The sequence below is a fragment of the Pelophylax lessonae genome (genome assembly GCF_965119305.1).
Source record: "Pelophylax lessonae genome assembly, chromosome: 1".
NCBI lineage: Eukaryota > Metazoa > Chordata > Amphibia > Anura > Ranidae > Pelophylax > Pelophylax lessonae.
The window spans coordinates 526,096,815-526,119,561 of NC_138768.1; the positions used below are offsets into that span (position 1 = coordinate 526,096,815).

Below are 22,747 nucleotides of genomic sequence, written 5' to 3' on the forward strand. Positions count from 1 at the left end.
AGTAGTGACGTCCCTACATCTGGGGGACTTTCTCGCTTCTATTGACATCAAGGATGCCTACCTTCACATTCCCATATGTGCCGGTCACCAGCGCTTCCTCCGCTTTGCCGCGGGCGAGGGGCATTATCAGTTCGTGGCCTCTCGCCTCCGCTCCTCGGGTCTTCACAAAGTGTTGGCCCCAGTGCTAGCATTGTTGCGTCAGCGAGGGGATCGTGGTAATGGGGTACCTGAACGATCTTCTTCTGCGAGTAAAGTCTTCGACTGCTCTGATGGACACCCTAGAGATTACTCTGTGATCTCTGTGGGAGTTCGGTTGGATTCTGAACCTTCAGAAGTCTGCTCTGGTTCAGTCAACAAAACTGGACTATCTGGGTGGATTCAGGCTCAGCCAGAGTTGCTTCCTCTGAAAAAGCTCCAGAATTTGCAGGAGGCAATTCAGTTTCTGTTGTCCAGCAGATCGTCATCCCTCTGGGCTTGCATGCAGGTGGGCCTGGTGGTGTCTACCTTCGAGGTGGTTCCGTTTGCACAGTTCCATACGAGATCTTTGTGGACTCTTGTCCCATTTCATCAGAATCTTTTTGCTATCTCTAGAGGTGGCTTTGTTCTCTGGCACTTTGGCAGGAAAGTCCTTCTTCCTCTGTACTGGGCGATTGTCACCACAGATGCAAGCCCGTCCTCGGCACAGCTTTTGCTCAGGGAGTCTGGACTCGGGATGAGACCAGACTGCCGATCAATACACTAGAAATCCGAGTGATCAGACTTAGTCTGGATCATTGGACAATTCGTCTTCAGGGGTGTCAGTTATGAATTCATTGTGACAATGCCATGGCCTATGCCAATCACCATGGGGGGCACAAGAAGTGTCCTGGCGGATCGGGATGTAGCCGGCATTCTAAGGTAGGCAGAATGATCGTTCCAGTCCTCTCTGCTGTACACATTCCATGGAAGGTACAGAGGTTTGTGGCATGGTCTCAGGATCCTCTGGCCCAAGCCGCAGACGCATTAGTGGCTCCTTGGTGTTAGTATCGTCTGATATATACCTCCCCCCCCCCCTCTCAAACCTTTGCCAAGACTCCTGTGCAGGATCGAGGTAGCAAGGGATTCCTGTTTTTCTAGTGGCTCCAGACTGGCCTCGCCAGTCTTGGTATGCCAGTCTGGTACAGCTGGTTGCTGATGCTCCTTGGAGACTTCCTCTCAAGGAAGATCTGCTGTCCCAAGGGCGGATCTTCCATCCTGCTTTACAGTTGTGGGTTTTAATGGCTTGGTTTTAGAAAGCCAGGTGCTGAAGGATAGAGATTTGTCTGAATCAGTGATTCGTACGCTGTTAAAGATTAGAAAATCTACCTCTAGGAAGATCTACCATCGTACTTGGAAGACGTACGTTGCGTGGTGTCTTTTGGGGTTATCCCCTAGCTCCTTTTTGGTGGCTTGGATCCTGGCTATCCTCCAATGGGGGGTTGATTAGCGCCTGGCCTTGTGTATCATCAAGGGCCAGGTTTCGGCCTTGGCAGTTTTCTTTTAACGCCCATTGGCCAAACCTTTCTTGGTGCGTATCTTTTATCAAGGGAGCTCGACACTTGGTTCCTCCAGTGCGGTCTCCATTACCGACGTGGGTCCTCAAATTTGTTGTCAGTTATCCAGGAATCTCCCTTTGAAAATATCGGAAGGTTCCCCGGCTTACGTTGTCTCAGAAGGTGGCCTTTTTGGTGGCTATTGCTTCTGCGTGCAGGGTGTCAGAGCTGGCAGCGTTGTCTTGTTGTTCACCTTACCTGTTGGTTTACAGAGCTAAGGTGCTTCTTCGTCCCTGTCCATTGTTCATTCCAAAGGTCATCTCTGATTTCCATTTGAATGAAGACATTTTGTTGCCTTCCCTATGTCCCAGGCCTTAACATCCTAAGGGACTTGTTCTGCATTCCCTAGATGTGATTTGAGCAATCGGGGTGTACCTGGCAGCTACAGAGTCTTTTACGAAGTTTGACTATTTATACTCGCGGTTGGACCTCAAAGGGTTGTCTGCTTCTGCTGCGACCGTTTCCAGATGGATCAGACAGTGATTCGGCCTTATTCAATTAGGAGTCAGGTTCCTCCTTTCCCAAGTCACGCTCTACTCGGGCGCTTAGTGCCTCCTGGGCCTTCCGTCATCAGGCATTAGTGATGCAGGTTTGCAAGGCGGCCATCTGGTCGCCTGTGCACACTTTTACAAAGTTTTAAGAAATTGATGTATTGGCATCTGCGGATGGTTCTTTTGGCTGCAAGGTTTTGCAGGCTGCTGTTTAGAGGAAATGGTCCTCTTTGAGGGTGTGTTTTTTTTGTTTTGTTTTTTCAGGTGAGCTCCAGTTGTTATAGTTGAGCTCCATGTTACCTGATAGGCTATGGTTAGCCTTGGGAATTTGTTTCTGCGGTTTACCTACCCCACATGTTTAACACTGCTTTGTGACATACCAATGGTTAAGAAGAATCAGGAGCTGTGTCCGTCAATGGACGAAAGAGAAAATGGTGATTTTTGACTTAACATAAAATCCATTTTTCTAATGTTCATTGATGGACTCAGCACCCACCCCCTCTAGAGTTGGCTTTCTTCTGACACTGCTTGTAACAAAACTGAGTGCCTATAGCTAAGTGTGGGTGTATACCCCCTGGGATGCCTATAGCTGAGTGTGGGTGTATACCCTTTGGGACTGTCCATAGGCGGACTGTAGGGGGCAGTATAACCCAATGGTTAAGAAAAAAGGGCTGTGTCCGTCAATGAACATCAGAGAAATGGATTTTACGGTAAGTCAAAATCCCATTTTCATACACATCATTGTTATAATGGAGGAGAAAACCATTTAACCAATGGTCTGTCAGTTGCAGCCAGCACTAAAATCAGTGTCAGCTGATGCCATGTTGCAGTATTTTTCCACTTTTTGTTACACGTTACCATTCGCATAGCATAACTTTTGCTGCTAACCTTTTTGAAATGCTTTTTCTTGTGCAGTACAGGACACTGACTCCTTTAAGTCTTGACCATGGGTTATATTCTGCCACCTACAGTTGAGAACACTGGTAAACAAAGTTGTTAGGGTAGCTCATTTAACTCACCCCACTTCTAGCAATCCTCAGTTTTTTGCTAATGTCCTTAAGTGATGTATAACTTCTCCCTATTGAGAGCAGGTTCTGGCTTGAAATTTTGATTTATTTGGAAGATTAAGGACACAGGGCTGGCTTGCTTACCCGATAGACAACAGTGTAAAGTGGTGCAGGTAACTGCAGAGTGCTCTACAGGTCCAGGGCAGTGGTGATCTAAATCTCAGTAGTTCCCATCCATGTAGACCCTCTCCATGGAGAAATGGGTATGACCTCTGAAAGTGAGTGTCGAGTCCCCACCTAGCAAGCTCTACCTTGGAAGAAACCAGTTGCCTTGTGACTTAAGTCCGTGGCTATATGTGGGGGCAGTGGCCATCTGTTTGTTAAATCGGGGGCTGTACCCTTTCCCCCTGTGAGGTGCTCAAGCCAGTGGGTCATAGTCCCTGGACCCCAGGCCCTTGCCTTGGGTTGGTGGCAGGTGTAGCTTAGGCCAATGAAGTGTGTCGCAGGAGGGCTGCAACATTTTTTTTTTTTTTTTTTTTTCAAACTGTCACAGCCATTGCCTAGTAATCACTACTTTAGATTGTTTGTTTGTTTTGTGGCTAGAAGCATAACATGTTTTACTTTCCTTAGTCTAAGAGGATTTTGGCACAGCCCATGACACAATCGGGCACACAATGATTCATTCTGTGGGTATAGTCATCACCCTTTGAACCTCCCACTGACTAGGGGTGCCGTCTTGAGCACATTCCTCTGCTACAGCACACTAGAGCTCCAGCTGCTACCCTGCTTTAAATTATGACCCAAGTCTCTACATCAGCCTTCACTGGGTTATCCAGCACCCATTCTGCTCTGCAGCAAGTGTCTCTGCGCCGATTTAAGGTGGAGGTGACATCCCCTGGTGGATGGCCAGGTCGCGGTGACATCACTCCCATGCATGCAGCATGCAGAGGGGACTGTAAATTTGATCTGAGCTGCGTATTTGCGGCTCAGATCACATTATCTGCTGACAGATGGGGGGGTGCATTTATGGCAGCAGAGATCTTTTATGGTCTCTTCTGTTATGGGGGGAAAAAAAAACTCCCGCCTGTCAGCAGATTTTGCATTGCATGATCTGAAATTACACTGGAAGGGCAGTGCGTTCCTGTTCAATTCATGGTGTGAACTGACCATAAATCTACCTTTCTGCAAAAATAAATGAATGCACCACATTAAAGTGCATTTATTATTTTTTTTTTTTTTTTGTAGTACATGAAAACAATTATTCCAGGTCCCTGTGAGAAATGGTTTCAGGGCTTTTATTCAAATCTGTTTATGGTCTAGAAGCCCAATGGTGGCCTATAGACTTAAAGGTCCTCAACATCTTCTTTTAGGTCCAAAGGTTCTCGATTGAGTCAGTCCAGTCTGTAATTGCATCTCTGCAACATGAATTTCTAGAATTTCTAGCATGTATTGACAGCAAGGATTTTTTTCTTTTGACGGCTCACTCCTCCCCAACCCTAGTGGACAGTGTGCTGCAGACAATACAGACACTCCAGAGCTTGAGGTTTTGGTTCCAGACGTGAGTGTTGACCCTAAAAGTTCTGGACCCTGAACTTCAAAAAGCCTCCTGCTGTCTGATTTATTTATTTATTTTTTTTGTGTGAAGGTCCTCAGCCTAATTGTGGCCTAATTTGCAATGGTAGTTTTCACCCAATTTTACCCCAGACCTCTGCAGCTCAATGTGCAGACTAAGTGGGACATCCTCCCTCATTCTCTGGACAAGCGCTTGGGGCTACATGCCTAGGCCAGGTTATCGCTGACCTGGTGGTTGAACAGCCCTGTGCAGGAATTGGGGAAGTCCCTCTTCCATTTAATGTGACGGATGCCATATTGTCTAGATGGGGAGGTGTCGTAGGGACATAGTTTTTGAGGGAGTCCAGAGTAAGGACATAGATCTGTCTGTGGTTCCATAGCTTTTTTTTTTTTTTCCCTTGTTCTCTTTTCCTGGGATATTTCCTCTGGAGATCTTTTTCAATCAACACCTGCTGGGCGACAGGCTGAATAATCTCGATCCAGTAGTCCCCTCAGCCTGACCAGGGAGTGCATGCAGAATTTAGCTACGTACTGGGTTGGCTGCGACAGCCTTATTCTGGACCGGGGCAGCTGGTAAGTGAATGAAGTCTCCGATTCCAACGCACTAGTCCCAATGCACACGTTCCTGTAGAAATGGCTGTGTATGCAAGTGGGTGCTGCAGTGACCACTGGGTGGAACTGTAGATAGTCCGAGCAAGAGAATGTCACCAGCACAGCATGGATCTGCGGATTAGGTCCAAAACTTTATTCGGTGATCACAGGCATGATGAAGGGGTCCTGCGAGGCTCCGAAAACATGCTTTTGCTGTAACATTGTGATTGCTTTAAAACTTTTTGGACCCATTCCAGCGATCCATGGTATCCTCGTGGTAACCTCTCTCAAACGTCTCGCGGGAACACATAGATACCTGACAACCATGTCAGGGTTTTTACCCTGCCTGACAGCCTGCCCACTTCGGTGGAGAGGAGGATCTGTCTGGGGAGTGTTGCCTGCTGTCTCGGCTGTATCAGTAAGTAGACTACCACACAGCAGTGGGCTGCAGGTGCTCCTCGGGGTGGTCTGACCTGTGGGGTCCCCTCCTGCCTTGCAGACCTACATTGTAGTCTTTCTCCCTCCCCCTTCTCTGGTGTTTATGTGTTTCCACAGGCGAGTTCTCCATGCAGTCGGGCTGACTGTCAATTTTAGGCCATGGCTTTGCTTTGGGTTCGTTTTCTGCTGGACTCCCGAGTGTGTGGTGGGTTAGGGGTCATTTCCCCCTCTTGTAATTTTGACCTGTGTGTGCGTTGTCTCATGCCTTGAGGTCAGGTGGCTGTGCTACCTGCCTTCCCATAGATCGGTCCGCCTCCCATAGTGGGCTGTTCTGCGGAAAAGAAGGTGACCCAGAGGCTCTGGGGCTTCCTTTGTTGTTCTGGGCTCTAACCCTGCCCTGTTCAGTGTGGTTGGTTGAAATGTACCTGCTGCAAGTGGGGTGGCTTGGCCTGTGTCTTAGGGCTACCCTTCCCTCACAAGTGTGTGCATTAAGCTACAGCAGAGCTAAGGAGGTGGCTGTCCCCTCACTAGCTGTCCTGGCCGGAGGTTCTTCTGTGGATATAGACTTCTCTTCTTGTCATGGACCTTCCCTCTCTTTGTTGGACTTTGCATTTGGGATTCTGGCATCCTGGATTCCTGTTTTCTGGGGTTCTGCAGACAGGAAGGTGTCAGTCAGTATCAGTCACCCACTCTGTTTTCGGTCGCTGTTTTGGCCCCAAGTCTGGTTTGGCCATGGCCCTTGTGCCACAAAACATTTGCTGAGTAAGCTAAATGCTTATGCCAAGGTCTGGGTAAAAAAAAAAATGGTCTCCCCGATCTCCATGGACTTGGCAGTCCACCTGGCTCGGGGCCTTGTGTGTGTTTCAGCTGTATGTCTCGGCTGTGCTGCTCTGGCGAGTTCTCTGGCTTGAGTGTTGGTCTGTGGACTGGACTTCCAAAAAAGCCTTGATTGCCTTACCCTTCCGCGGAGAGCAGCCCTTTTGTGCCACCCTGGGCAATGTCATCAATATTCTTCTGGAGGGAAAAGTACCTTCTCCTGCAATCCAGAAAAGGAAAGGAGCCACGCCACAAGTGGCTTTCACTCCCAAGGCTCCTCGCACTGGGGAACCTCGGCATGAAGGCTTGTCCCCACCTGTTTCCAGGGTGGGAGTTGCCTTCATTGGTTTGCAAATCCGTGGATTTTATTGTGTTCGAATACATGAGTCTGCGCGCTAATCTTGTCAGGCTACAAAATAAAATTTCCTTCCTATCTGTCAAACGGGTTCCTCCCTTTTAAGTCTTCATCTATCTCTGTCTCATCTGCAGGCGCCTTATGGGATGGTGCAGGTTCTGCTTCTCCAAAGCGCATGGCAGCCCTGGTTTTGAACCAAATTTTTGGGGGGTTTTTACTCCAACCTGTTTAGGGTTCTGAAGAAGGAAGGAGCCTATCCGATACTGGACTCCGGGCGTGGAAAATGAGCAGTCAGACTACCTTAGCCGTCAGACACTAGAAAAGGAGGTTGGTCACACCTGGATGTTTTTCATTAACGGTCTGCTTTCACGCACCCTGGTCCTCGATCTTCTGGCGTCTCATCTTGATAGAAAGGTGTCAAGATTCATTGCAAGATTGAGAGATCCTCTGGTAGATGTGATTGACACTTTGGTGGCGCTGTTACCAGCTCCTTTCCATCTTCCTCCACTAAAGCTGCTTTCTTGTCTGCTGCGCAGGATAGAGGCCAAGAGGGATCCCGGACAATCTGGTGGCTCCAGATGGTTTTGGTGACCTTGATATGCTGATGTGGTGTGATTGCAGACCTGCTCTGATGGCTTCCTTTTCTAGAGGAACTTCTGCTCCTGCAGAGGGCGCCATTACCCACTCGTAAAGGCTTAATGAGAGGCTGCGACTGTCGGAGGACTCAAAGAAAAGAGTTTTACGGTAAGTTCTTACAAAAGCTCTATTTTTGTCCTTTATCAAATCTGGGCTGTAGCAAAGTTTGGCTTTGAGCACGATGAAGGGACAAGTCTTGAAATGCTGGCGTAACTGGAGCGAACCCTTCCTTGTTGTTCTATGTTTATATGTAGTAGGCACAGTGTGAGTTTCTTCTTGCCCACTTCTTTCATCCAAACCTCAAGCTCTTTGTCCTGCCTACCAGCTCTCGCAATGGCTGTCCTATGTTGTTTTTCTTTTCACCATCTCTTGGTGGAATAGGCAGGTTATCACAAAACCCTCACACATTTTAAGGATTGGAATCTTTCTTTCTCCATTAGGTCTCACTTGACTCGTTTAGTTGGTGCCCCCTGGGGTTCTCAGCAAAAGGTGTCTGCTCAGATTTTCAAAGCTGCCTCTGGTTTTCTGTTCAGTTGCTTGTGAAGCTGTAGTATGTGGATTATTAGGCTCCTGCTGACACCAGCTTCGGACATAATTTGCTTCAAGCTCCTCTTTGATTCGGGAACCTGATTCCCTTGTTTTGGCCCTGTTGACATTGTTGGCTGTGTTGCCCATTTAAATTCTATTACTTGTATTGTCCCATGGTCAAGCCTGGGAACTGCTGTCCTGTACTGTAGGATTAAGAAATGAGGATTTTTGACTTGCCTGTAATTTCCTTTCCTGAAATGCAGTACAGGACACCTTTCCCCACTGTCCTGGTATTTTCCTTTTGCTTTCTTGCTAAAAAATCTGGATTGCTGAGAATTGGAGGGGTTATGGGGGCTATTATGATACCTTTGTTTGCCAGTGTCCTCACCTGAAGGTGGCATAATATAACCCATATCAAGGGCAAACAAACCTCTAAAAGGTAAGAAATATTACAAAGAATGCAATATGCTCTGTATAGGTATTTCCAGGTATAGTGTTCATTTCTTTAGGTGAAACTGACATAACTTAATATTTCTAAGGCAACCATGCTGGATGTGTAGGTGCTATTAGTAAAACCATTCCTCTGGATCCTAGGCACAGGTGTATGTGGGTTCGGGGCTTTTGCCCAATTTGAAAATAAGTTACACCCCCAACAGTAAGTTCCAGAACTTCATCAGTAATAGAGGCTCTGGAATTCAGGCAATGACGTATGATTTCCTGGCTCAATGAACGGGCAATGTCCAGTTCGCTTTAACGTTATAGATTAGCTTAAGCAGGTTAAAAAACCCAAAAGCTACTGGACTGATTAAAAGAAGAGCGATGACCTTTATTAGTGTACTGCTGATGTTTCACTGTCCACCCAGTAGAATGGGTGGGCTTGGTGATTTATGCTGTTTGTCAGTGTATCCAGACAGCAAGAATGGCTCAGCAGACTAACAAATCCTTTGACAAATGAGACCTTTCACATAGGTTAAACCAGAACAATACTCCCTCATCTCCAAAGATGCAGCATCCCTGAGCTCCCTGCCTGGCTGTTCACATCTTCATGAGGCCAACTTCCGGGTTTTGATTGCTGGCCGCTGCAATTGGCCGGACGGGAATGACTTGACTCCCACGTTCAGTCATGTTCAGCATTGTTGAATTTGTACAGTTCGCTGCATGTACGTTTCTCGCTTTACAAGGGCGGACAGACAGGTAAATAGCTTTTCTCTATCGCTCATTGACAGACGTAGTCCTCGGTGATACAGCACCTTCGGGTTATGTTGCCTCCACAGGAGCAGGACTAGACAGGAAAATAAAAAGCTCTGGCCACACCCTAGGGGCAGTCCCAGAGGGTATATCCTCTCTCTCTCTCTCTGCCTCAGCAAATCAGTTATTTTCTGTCTAGTTAGGAGTAAGGACCTAGATACCTTGCTGGGATCTTCGGTCCTGGCAAGATTTTTTTCTTAAAAAGATTTTTTAGACAGCTTTTTTCTCCAGTGTTCCTGTGAGATCTTCAAGCAAGAAAGCTGAACTGGGCGACGGGCTGGATGTTGAGATCCGGTGGTCACCCCAGTTCAGCCTACGAGCGTGTGCAGGCCATAGCTCCGCGCTGGGTCGGCCGCGACAAAGTCCCATTAAGGGACTGACCCCGCGAGTTAAACGTCTCGCTGAAACGCCAAAGACCATGAGTCACGGCGTCCGTATTGGTCGACAGCCCTCCCGCCCCGGTGGAGAGGGGTACTGTCAGGAGTTGGTGCCCGCCTGGTTCCGGTATGGTGAGTAGTATGTTCCCCCTTTTCCCCCTGACGGGTCTTGTGGTGAACGCGGGCCCCTCTCTGTATGGTAAGATAGAGTCCCCCTCTATCCTATAACATGGCACAGATCCCCCTACTTTGAGTGTGATTTTATGTGCAAAAAGCCAGGAGGCTTGGTTTGGGAGCTAACAATCTAATTGTATACATGTTTAAAAGATTGTAATCAGTGGCAGTCTGGGAATCTTACTGTGATAAGAATAAGGTACCTACCAGTCAGAAGCCACGGACATGTAGACTGCCTTCCTAGTCAAATCTCCAGCTATAGCAGGCCTTCCGAACGGCCATGCGGTCCGCCAGGGCCGGTACCGCCAACCACGCCAAAAATCCCCATGCAGAGATAGTGTTGTGTGCCCTGCAGCACACCGCTATTCGGTACAGGCCGCCGCCATTTTTTTTGCTGGATTGCACGAGCCGCCATTTTGGCGTAGCCACGTGTCTCCAGCATGGGGGCGGCCATGTTTGAGGTGATCCAAACACCTCGTGGAGCTAGGGGAGGCGCCGGAAGGCGTGCAGGGATCCCTAGCAGGTAACACTAAGGGGCCTTTGTGGCGCTGGGGGTCTGGAAAAAAAAAAAAAAAAGTTTTTTATTTTTGAATTATATTATCCGGGAAGTTACTGGAATAATCATGGACCCTGCCACACAAATTCCCCCACCTGTTTTCCCTCGAGGGGGCCACGGGACCGAGTGTAGAGGCATTTACAGCAATTTTGGAGTCTATGGTGGCTCGGGTGGAGGAGGCGGCCTGTCGGGGACGAGGGTCAAGGAAGCGACCCCCGCCTACCCCTATATTATCTGACACCTCTGACTCAGATTCAGAGATGGTCACTGCAGTTGCAGGTCCCTCTGCAAGGGCTGTTACCTCAGGTAAAGCTCCCTCAGACAGTGAGGAGGACGTTTCTTCTCCCGCTATAATTCAGGAAGAAGCATTGGTGGACGCACTAGTTGTGGCAGTGCAGGAAACCTTAAAACTTGAGGTTTTACCGGCAGAAGCAACTGATACAGAGATTCCTTTTGGTACTAACAAGCCCATCAAAACGGTGAAGGTTTTTCCTGTACCCAAGTGTTATGGTAATAAGATTAAAGGAGAATGGGAGCATTCTAAACGTACCTTTACTATTTCCAAGTGTATTGCTAGACGCTATCCGTTTGAGGAATCCATCATTAAGAAATGGACGGTACCACCAGTGGTGGATCCACCTATTTCCAGGCTGAATAAAGCCACGGTTATCCCAGTGGAGGACACTTCGTCCTTTAAGGATCCGGTGGATCGAAAGATGGAAGCAGAGTCCCGCACTATCTTCTCTCTGATAGGGTCAGCATTTAGACCAGTAATTGTTATTGGTCTAGTTTCCCAGACACTTACGGAATGGGTGAGATTGGTACGCCAAGACCTTAGGGGAAAAGATATTCCCCAGGAAACATCTGATTTGATGGAACAGATTATACAAGGGCTACAGTTTATCTGTGACGCAGCCTTGGACGCTACTCCCCTATTAGGGCATGCATCTATGTCAGCGGTAATCCTCAGACGTGTGCTGTGGTTAAAATGCTGGTCAGCTGACCTAGGTTCCAAAAAGACCTTGACGAATCTCCCCTTTCAGGGGAATCGTCTATTTGGGGCCACCCTAGATGAAATCATTAAGGATGCCACTGGGGGCAAGAGCACTTTTTTGCCACAGGCTGCTAAAGCTAAGGGACCTCGCAACAAGCGAGGACCTTTCTTTACCGCCCATAAAGGGTTCGCACGCCCGGCTGGAACAAGCGGGAAAGGCAAGACTCCTCCAGGAGGGTTCAAGAAAGGCTGGTCGGACAAACAGAGGACCAACTCAGCCAAACCCGAAGCAAAGGAGTACACAGCCTGAAGGTGCGCCCCCACCCGGTTTGAGGGTGGGGGGACGTTTTCACCGGTATTCAGGACATTAGATCGAGCATCAACTACTACTACCGGTGCGATTCTTCCCTTCCAACATTTAAGTACTACAGGGAGCGGTAGTCACCGTTCCCTGAATAGATCTTTTCCTTTACCTTTTCCTAAGATTAGTCTCAATTCCCCACAGGAATCGGATCTGGTTGACCAGACAGGCCAAGAAGCCTCTAGCCGGGTGACTTCGGTCCCTGAGGTTCAACTAGAAAAGATCACCCTTCCTGATAGCAATCAGGTATCTGATAAATGTGTGGGAACAGAAAACGACCAGACTTTCTCGGATGGTCGGGGCCAGATAGCTCTAGGGACGCCTGGTTCAGATCCAGTCAGCACCAGTGGTCCTAGAAATTCTAGGCTGGCCTCGTCAAGCCGGCCTGGCCGACTTGGACAGGCTAGTCGCAGACGTTCCGTGGGAACTTCGTCTCAGGGAGTGTCTGTGGTCTCAAGGACCAATTTACCATCGTGCTTTACAGTCGCTGGTTTTAATGGCCTGGCCATTGAGACCCAAGTACTGAAGGACAGAGGTTTGTCAGCTTCAGTCATTCCTACCCTTATTAAAGCAAGGAAAGTGACTTCCAGCAAGGTCTATTATCACATAAGTCTTCCATGTATTGCGTGGTGCGAATCTTTAGGATTTCCTCCAGGTACCTATTCGGTGACTCGAATATTGGCTTTTTTGCAACAAGGGGTTGAGCAGAAGCTAGCCTTGAGCACCATTAAGGGTCAAGTTTCAGCATTAGCAATCTTCTTTCAGAAACCTTTAGCTACCAAGTCCTTGGTGCGGAATTTCATCCAGGGGGTGCGGCACCTGGCTCCACCAGTCCGCGCGCCCTTACCGCCCTGGGATCTTAATTTAGTTTTGTCGGTTCTACAGAAACCTCCCTTTGAAAACATCAGGGAGATTCCCTTGCTTACTTTATCCCAGAAGGTGGCCTTCTTGGTGGCTATCACTTCTGCTCGCAGGGTGTCAGAACTGGCTGCATTATCATGCCAGTCCCCATACCTAGTGATTCATAGGGATAAGGTAGTACTTCATCCTAAGCCATCCTTTCTTCCTAAGGTGGTTTCAGATTTTCATCTGAATGAAGATATTGTACTACCTTCCTTGTGTCCTCAGCCCAAGCATCATCGGGAACATGCGTTGCATTCCTTGGATGTGGTTCGGGCAATCAGGGTATACCTGAAAGCTACGGAATCATTCCGTAAGACGGATTCACTTTTTGTGATCACGGATGGCCCCAGAAAGGGTTTGCCTGCATCTGCTGCGACCATTGCCAAATGGATTAGACAGACGGTGGTACAGGCTTATTCTATTAAGGGTCAGAGTCCTCCGTTCCCTGTTAGGGCGCACTCCACTCGAGCGCTCAGTACTTCCTGGGCCTTTCGCCATCAGGCGTCAGTGGTCCAGGTATGTAAGGCGGCCACCTGGTCGTCGGTACATACCTTTACAAAATTCTATAAAATTGATGTGACGGCATCGGCGGATGCCTCATTTGGCCGCAAGGTTTTGCAGGCCGCAATTTGAGGAGACCGGTGGTCTACCTCGAGGGTTTTTTTCTGTTTGAAAAATTTCTTTTTTGTTGAGTCTCATCATTAAGGATGAGCATTGTAAACTTCTAGTTGGCACCGGTTGGGCCTTCTAGATTGGGATTTGATTTCCATTTTCCCACCCCTCATTTGTGATACTGCTCTGGGACGTCCCGAAGGTGCTGTATCACCGAGGACTACGTCTGTCAATGAGCGATAGAGAAAAATGGATTTTTGTAAAATCTTACCATAAAATCCTTTTCTCTTAGTTCATTGACAGACGTAGTCCCCGCCCCTCTGTTTTTGAGTTGGGTTGGGTTAAAATCTCTAAAGACTGCTTTTTGACATAACTGATTTGCTGAGGCAGAGAGAGAGAGGATATACCCTCTGGGACTGCCCCTAGGGTGTGGCCAGAGCTTTTTATTTTCCTGTCTAGTCCTGCTCCTGTGGAGGCAACATAACCCGAAGGTGCTGTATCACCGAGGACTACGTCTGTCAATGAGCTAAGAGAAAAGGATTTTACGGTAAGATTTTACAAAAATCCATTTTTAATGCAGAAGAGACAAAGCATGTCTCTTCTGCATTAAAAATCCTGCCTGTCTGGCCATTTTTCATTTTGGACACTAAAATTCCACTTCAACTTTCTACATATGCAATCTGAACAACCGTTTTGAGAAAAAATCTGCGGTGGATTGCATTTTAGAGGGTGGTAGAGAAGTGGCCTTCATGTGTTCAGGAGGCAATCCTGCCATCTGCTGAGTTCCTGTTTTTTTGCCAAACGGGGATTTTTAATGGTATTACTGTGCCGCAACTACAGTTCATTACCCTGTACCACCAGGAGAACTGGAGGAGTTTAGCCATTCTAGATCAGAAAACTCACCTTGTTCAATCAGGTTTAGAAGTTTTGCATGGAAAATGCCAGGTCAGTCATTGCTTTCTCCCTTCTTTTAAGGGAATTTCCTTGCCTCCATATACTGTACATCACAATAGGATGCCTATCTGCACATTCCCATTTTTTGCCTTAACTGATCTCAACTTCTTAATGAAGTTAAGAGGGATGGCATTTGTTTGTTTTTGTTTTTTTTTTTTTGGTTTTTAACGGTGGGTGAACATCATTATCAGTTTGTTGCCCTTGCCTTTTGGCCTGGCCATGTTTCACCAAGGCATATGTCCCAGTTTTGTCTCTTCATTCTCAGCGAATGCACATTGTGAGATACCTGAATGATCACGTCCTAAAGGATCAGTCAGGGTTTAGCAAACATGGTACAGATTCCGCAGTGCTTTGGTTGGATCCTGAAGCTGCAGAAGTCATTGATGGACCCATCTCACAGGTTGGAGAAACATTCTGCCTTGGGACAAACTCTCTTCGTTCTCATGCCAGGGCCCTCAGATTGTGTATGCATGAGGGTTTATGTCTAATGGTAGCCTTTTTAGGGCAGTGCTATATGCCCAGTTTCTATTCCACATTCTTAAAGCAATTGTTACCCAACACTTCATATTCCTGATATGTGCCTGCTGTAGCATGTACTTGTATGAGAAGGTATCATGTTCTTTGTATTGCTAAGCAGGAGAGCACACTGATCAGTTCTGTAGCTATGTTGGAAACTGTGTACTTGTCTGACATGCCCCCACTCCACAGCCATTCCCTGACCAGCTCAGTGTGCTGCTGCTTCTCCTCCTCCCCCCAGCTCTTATGCAGCTGAGATCAGAGGAAATGTGGTGATCATTTAAAAAAAAAAGAAAAATTTATTTATTTATTTTTTTATATATGTATACAAAAATGTTTTGCCTTTAATTTCTATTTTTAACTGGATGGGTTGTTTTACAAGGTGAACATTTACAATCACTTTACTGTGTGGTTCAAATGGACTTGGTCCTTAACCACTTAAGCCCCGGAAGATTTTACCCCCATTCCGACCAGGGGGTATTTTGCGATTCGGCACTGCGTGAATTTAACGCACAATTGCGCGGTCGTGCGACGCTGTACCTAAACGAATTTGACGTCCTTTTTTTCCCACAAACAGAGCTTTCTTTTGGTGGTATTTGATCACCTGTGCGATTTTTTTGATCACGCGCTATAAACAAAAAAAGAGCGTCAATTTTGCAAAAATAGCAATATTTTTCACATTTTTTTATATGAAATTCCCCCAAAAAAAAATGTAAAAATCAAAATTTTTAAAAATTTTCGGCCAATTTATTTTATGCTACCTATGTTTGGTAAAAAAAATCGCAAAAAGCGTATTTTGATTGGTTTGCGCAAAAGTTATCGCGTTTACTAACAAAGGGAAAGATTTTTGTCATTTTTGTTGTTTTTTTTTTAACGCGTAATGGCGGCGATCTGCGATTTTTTTTGCGGTACTGCGACATTGCGGCGGACAGATCGGACCCTTGACTGACATTTTTGACACTTTTGGGGTTACCAGTGACATTTCTACAGTAATCAGTGCTATATATATGCACTGTTACTGTAAAAATACACTGGTAGTGAAGGGGTTAACTTTATTTGGAAGGGAGGGGCTGTGTGTGTCCCTAGGGGCGTGGTTTCTACTGTGATTGGCTGTGGCTCTAGCTGTAAAGACACTGATCAACGGATCTACATACCAGATCCGTTTTATCAGTGTCTTTGCAGCGAAGAGAATGACAGGCAGTTTGTTTACACAAGCTGCCTGACATTCTCCCTCTCCCCCGCCGATCGCCGAGTGACCGGCGGACATCGGGTCCGCTGGTCACACGCGCGGGGGGGTCCGTGACCACGCGGGAGCGGGAGCGCGCCCCGGGGGGCGCGCGCTCGCTCCCTAGACCCTCACAAGCAAGCAACGTAGCCCTACGTTAGTTTGCCTGTGAGGGGCTGACCGCCGACGTAGATAGTCGTGCGGCGGTCGGCAAGTGGTTAAATTGCCCATTTGGTCTTGCTCCCAAGGGCAGACTCCCCCTAATGTGGTCAATTTCCAATTCGGTACTCGAATCGGGGAAACCCTTCCACAGTTGTGAATGGATCTCGCAATAAATGCATACTGTTGGACTAGGGAACAGTCCTTAATACTCTCTAAGTACAGGGGATTTGGCCATTGCTAGAAGTTTACCTTCCAACCAAAATTCTGGAACTCCGGGCAATTTGATTGTCCCTAAATGCTGGGCTCCTCCGTTTAGAGGACACCTGACAGGAATGCAGCTAGACAGTGCCATGGCTTGTATCAGTCATCAAGGAGGCACCAGAAGTCATGCCTCTCTAAGACCCTCTAGGGCAGAACTTCAAGTTCCAGCCCTGTCTGCCATCCACATCCAAGGCAAAGAAAATTGGCAGGTGGAATTTCTTAGTCAGCATCTGGATCTGGGGAATGGGCTCTTTGCCACAGATGGGGCACCAGATGTGGACCTCCAGGTGTCTAGATTCTGCAACTGACTAGACAGGTATTTCGCTATGTCTAGGGACTCTCGGGCCCACACGGTAGACACGACAACGTCATGAGATCATTTTAAGTTTATTTTGGTCTTTCTGGCAGGGTTGAGGAGGCCATCCTGGTGATCTTGTTGCAATTGTCAGAGGTGTTCCAATATACTCCAGCATTGAGCAGAAGCTCTGTGGGCTCTTTCTCATTGTCCAAACTTCCTTTGCCAGGACCTGTGTTCCATCCTGCTTCTCGGTTGCTGCCGATAACAGCATGGCTCTTGAAGTCCCGGTTCTGAGAGATGGAAGCCTTCTGTATTGAAGGATATTGTCCTTCATTGTAGAGAGGAGTAACACCGCTCAAATGAGTCTGTCTACAATCCAAGGAGTACAAGGTACATCAGAATAGATATGATAGACTTGTTTCACGTGAATTCCACATGCTTGTTCACTGCTTTCAGTGAACAAGCATGTGGAATTTGTGTGAAAACATGTCTACCATATCCATCCTGATGTACCTTGTACCCTTGCATGTACAATAAAGAGCTTCACTGAATCTCCTGGTGGCGTGCAACCAATTTTTTTCATTCATATATATATATATATATATATCCTTCCTTCCTTTGTGTCCTGCTCCAACATATCCTAAGGAAGCTCCTCTTCACTGTCTGGACTTGGTGCTGGAAGTGGGAATCTTCCTCTCACTTACTGCAACTTTTAGGATGATGAATTCTTTTTCTTGGGGGTTCCTCCATGGTGTCCCTGCCTCTACCACCACCATTACTAGGAGGTTTCGATAAGTTACTGTTAAAACATAAGTTGTGCTAAAACTAAAAACAGAAAAATCTGCACAAAGGACCTAAGTTAGTAATTTAGGATGGGGTTCCTCTCTCTTCTGTTTAAGCACATTCTACACTTTTAAGTTAGCCAAACATGGATCGAAATTTGGTTGCTTCTGCAGGAACTGGCAGAGGGTAGCTGCATATAACCCAGGCATCATTTTTAAGAGCCTGTGTGCCGTACTGTTCTCCAGGAAACAGATTTTACTTGTAAGACCAAAATCAATTTTTATTTTTAATTGATGGGGATTGTGGAACTTTTTTCTAGATTGCCAAAAAAGAGCCTTTGGTTGTATTTTTTGTTTTAAAGTGACTGTAATCATTAGTCAGACCTCATCTGGAATATGCAGTTCAGTTCTGGGCACCAGTTCTCAAAAAGGAACAAGAAAATGTGCAGAGGAGGACTACCAAACTGAGAAGAGGCATGGAGGGGCCCAGATATGAGGAAAGATGAGAGGAAATTAATTCTCTCTTGAGAAGAGGAGATTAAGGGGGGCTATGATCAACATGTATGAATACATAAGGGGTCCATATAGTGAACTTGGTGTTGAGTTATTCAATTTAAGGTCATCAAAGAGGACAAGGGGGCACTCTTTACGTCTAGAAGAAAAGCGATTTAGTCTGTGAAAATGCGGAATAGACTCCCTCCAGAGGTGGTTCTGGCCAGCCCACTAGATTGCTTTAAAAAAAAAAAAAAAAAAAAAGCCTGGGTGGATTTGTGTCTTTTTTTTTTTCAATTTGACTATGTATACTTACAAACTCCGTGCACAATGGTTATGCATAGAGTGGTCCCTCTACCTCCTCTTCTGGAGTCTTCCAGAGGCTTTGTCTTATTCTCCATATTATGAGTGATCCTCAGCAAGGCGGTGTGTTGAGGGGTCACCCATGCCTGTATGTGTCCATAGGCACAGAACGGTGCAGCCAAGCCCCGAGCTCCCTCCAAACAGAATTTGACAGCAACAGAAGCCTATAGCTCTCGCTGCTCTGTCTCCCGTGAGATCAGAAAAAAGAAGTGGGAGACGGGCAGTGGAAGATTCTTTTCCCTTATTGCAGTTAATGCGTTATGGTTGAAAACCTTTTGTGTCTACAACCATTATAAAAACGATGGACATCCCCTTTTTGGCTTTTTTTTTTTTTGTTTGAAAATGGAACTTTACTCTTTCAATCAACATTAACTATTGTTTTAATGCAGATCGCCTTGATACATATATGGGAAGGTAGAATATGTTGTTGTTTTTGTTTTTTTTTTGTTTTTTTTCCAACAGTTGCTTCTCATTTCTAGCCCTGGCCCAAATGTCATACATGTCATACATCTCATGAGCCCTACATGGAAAAATTTTTCTTTTCCCTGTAGAAAAGTTTTTTTTTTTTTTTTTTTTTGTTGTTTTTTTAGCTAAAGTGTTTCTGCCTTCATGCCTGAGCTAAGGGCAGATGGATTCTAGGAAGTAAATGCTACATAAATCATGCACCCTTACGCAAGATGGTTATGGCTAAAAATGCTAGGAAGGGTGTTTTTTCAAAGTGGTTTCTCAACAAAAAAAAAGCATGGAGACTCAGATGGATGAGTGAGTTTGCTTTGAATATTAAAAATAAATGAAATGGCGTTTTCAGTTTGTGGTGTTTAAATACAATTAAGTTCCTTTTTAATATATTTATTATATACTAGACCTAAATTGAGAATGTTTTTGGGTACTGTGATGTTGAAAATGAGTAGGCATTTGATATGTTCCGGTTTCTATTATTTAGGCTATTGCATATTTTTAACTATTTTTTTTTTTTTCTTTAATAGGAAGAAATCTCCAAGAAATCTTTCAGTAAGGATGTCATCTTTAACTCCACAGTAAATGAGAACTTGTAATTTTTTTTTATTGCTACAGGAAGGTTCTCCATGCAACAATAAAATTGTAGCCTGTAATGTAGGCATTATTTTATTAAGGTGCACTTGTCGGTTTACAAAACTATTTTGTGAATTTGCAAAACATATATATGGAGATGCAGGCCCAGGTTTTGCGAATTGTCCACCGTAAAATGTTTTTTTTTTTTTTCCATAAGGAGACGTGAACTTTTAGTGGAAACATTTTTGTACAAAGGTCAACATTTTGTAGCCAGTCAATATTGTATATATGTTCTTTTTTTAACTTGGTCTTACTGAACTGACTTTTTTGTATATCTAAGCTGTGTTCATGCAAAGATGCAACTATTATCAATACTGTATTATATGAAATGGGCAGTGTTTTATTTAGTGTATTTAAAATAAAGAGAAAAAATAATAATGTGTTACCCAAGTTATTCCATCATTGCTATTTATAAATGAAATGGCATCACTTTTTCTTACCAAGCTTAATATTTTTTAATATTGTGTGTGTGCAGCCAAACTTGCAAAAGAGCTTTCTATTCATTTTACTTTGTATATTCCCCTGCCTTGGCCTTAGGGCAGGGTTATTCAATATTTGGAAAATAACTTGAAATGGGTTTACTCGAATAGTTAATATGCGTTTTTCTTGGAAACCACATTTTGAGACACAGAACAAGGGCACTTTAACATTTGGGGTTTTGATATAGCGGCACAACCACTGGTAAAATTGGTTAGTATGTCTGCTCTCATGCCTTGTATACATTCTACCCAATAATATGAAGGCATACATCTAAAATCTCTAAAGCTTTTTTGGTAAAACAAGGTTTTCATTTTAGTCGATTTGAGATGCATTTAAGGGGCCTATAGATGTTAGATGACAGTGTTGAGTTGAACACTGATCAAGTGTCTTTGTGTAGCAGTGCATAAGTATTTACTCTTGACTGTTAGTAGAAGGCGTAATGAGACAAATGCAATAATGTCTGTGGCCTAGCTTAAAGCACAACTTCAGGGAAACCAAATTACATATACACAGTTGAACCTGCAAAACAATTAATTTCAATCATTAATTTCTTGTGATTGGTTCCTGGTTGTTTTACTATCTCCTAAATGACCTCCCTTGCTTATTAGACAGAGATGATGATGCTTTTATGTTAGTCCAATGAGAAGCTTGGGATTTTAGAATTGAACAGGTAGCTTCACTGCTGAAAACAAGAAAATCAAGTGCTCATGTGTATTTGCCTGGTGATTTACTGTAAAGTAAACCTGAAAGTGAAGTTCTTGTCAAAAATGTAAATCTCCATGTGCTTTGTACATAATAACTCAATGTTCAAATTAAACATAAATTGTATTTTTTTTTTTTTTTATGTAAACTTTTATTGTAACTGTTGCTCCTGCCAGTTTGCAGCTCTTATCGTGAGTTTTGGTTTAGGGCCAATTATGCTGTATTGACGTCATTGAATGAACATTCCTGGGAGCATTGTTGGCGCTCCACTTCTTCCCTATTTAATTATATATGTGCAATGACTTGTCTTGCTACGCACAAAGAGAGATGTGATTTCAATATCCCACCTGCATATGTTAGAACTTACACTAGTTGGCAAGGGAACTGTAGTCCTAGAGGCAGTAGTTCACGTCCAGCTGTAACCTCGGAGCACCTGAATTTCACATCCATCACCTTCACAGCTATGTCTATACCACAGAGGATTTGTGGTCATGCAACCACATAAACTTTTAAAAAATAAAGTATTTATAGATTTTTAATTTTAACACTGTAATATAAATAACAACATTGCTGTCAGTGTCATCAGCCAGTTTTGAGAGGTTAGCATTTACAACTGCTTACGATGTCTAATCAGGTGCTGTGAAAACAAGTTGGTACCTTCCTCAGTAGGTGCTTTGAAATACATTTCCAGGGACTGCCCTGCTTTTTCCTATTTTATTAAGCCTCACTAGTGGCCTGTTATGTTGGTCAGCCTTACTGGCCAACAGTGAGGCATGAAAGACAGAAATAGGGTGAAACCAGGCTTCTGATTCAGTAAGTCAGTGTAATCGAATCTTGAATGTTTTAAAATCCGGTTTTAAAAATGATGTATAAATGCCCTTGTTTGCAAAACCTTCAAGTCATTTTGATTCAAATTATAAGCCTCAATGAAAACAAGCTAAATATCTGACTTTGTTAAAACAGTGGATTGATATATCTAAAGTATTTAGTTTTAAAAACCTCAAACATATTTTCCAAGTGCTGTTAAATATTGCGACAGGGGTAAATATTTAGGTGCATATTAGTGTCAATCATTTTATGGAACACTGCCCATTAAACATTAAGTGCCTTCTATATTGGCATTTTAAATTTGGTATTTTATAGTTCTGATTTTGTGATTTCTGCTTCTGTTATCAAAGTGGTTTCTGAGCAGTATCCACAGCCTTTTGGCTTTAGGTGAGCTTGCACTCTTGGGGTTTTGTTACTGTTAATGTGTCCTAAGTCTAGGAGGCATTAATTTTGTCATTTTGCCAAGAATGATTTTGCTGTAGAGCATATCTTACCAGGGCCACTGTGCATTCTCATAGTCTTATGCATTTGTCTGCAATGTAAACCATAAAGCTGAAATTGCATGTGTTTTTTTTGCGGGCCACTGCTGTGTAGAACAGTACTGGAATTGAAAGCAGTATCTAAATGTATTTGTACATAAAGGTTTTTAAAAAGTCTGTCTATAAACCTGCCAAATGCATGTGTACATATTTCTTTCTACAACTAATTGTTTGTCCAGAGCTGTGTATTTTGTGTGTTTAAATGTTTGTCCTTTTTTACAAAGTTTTATTGATTTTTCTGTCTGTAGTTTAATTAAAGTGTATAATTGTTCATATTTTCTGGTTGGTCTTTCTTCTTTTTTTCTTTTTTTTTTATTATTATTATACATTGAACTGCAGTTTGTAGCAAATTGTCTTTATATTCCCCACCCTCTACTTTTCTTCTCCAGCATGCCTTTTATTTTTATATTTGTCTGAGGCTGTATGTCCTAAAACTGGAGTGACCATCCTTACTTTCCATCCTGCTATGCACTGGCAGGTAGTAGGAGTCAGGTGGAGCCTAATGCACACTTTTGACTGTTCCCACTGACAGTTGAAAGTAAAAAAAAAAACAATCGGGGAAAAAACCTGCATGGGGGTCCATCAACCCCCCCCCCCCCCCAAAAAAAAAATCCAAACCAGGTCCTTATCTGAGCATGCAGCCTGGGAAGTCAGGAAAGAGAGGGACAAGCTAATGCCCCCCCCTTCCTGTACCATACAAGGAAGGCTACATGCCCTCAACATGGGAGGGGAGAAGAGCATCCCGACTAGCCTTCCGGATCCCACTAGCCTTCCGGATCCCACTCCCTTTTCCCATGTGAATGAGTATGGTACGGTACCCCTA

General features: G+C 44.8%; 1 protein-coding gene across 1 annotated transcript in view; it reads left to right on the top strand.

Moving 5' to 3' along the window:
* The window catches only part of LOC309569846 (protein regulator of cytokinesis 1-like), a 93,045-nt gene extending 73,695 nt beyond the window's left edge, over positions 1–19,350 (top strand). Inside the window, exon 14 of the mRNA XM_082275843.1 lies at positions 19,270–19,350. Coding sequence (XP_082131969.1) covers positions 19,270–19,338 — 69 coding nt within the window. The 3' untranslated portion in view covers positions 19,339–19,350. The remainder of the gene's footprint in view (positions 1–19,269) is intronic.
* The last annotated feature ends 3,397 nt before the right edge of the window (positions 19,351–22,747 follow it).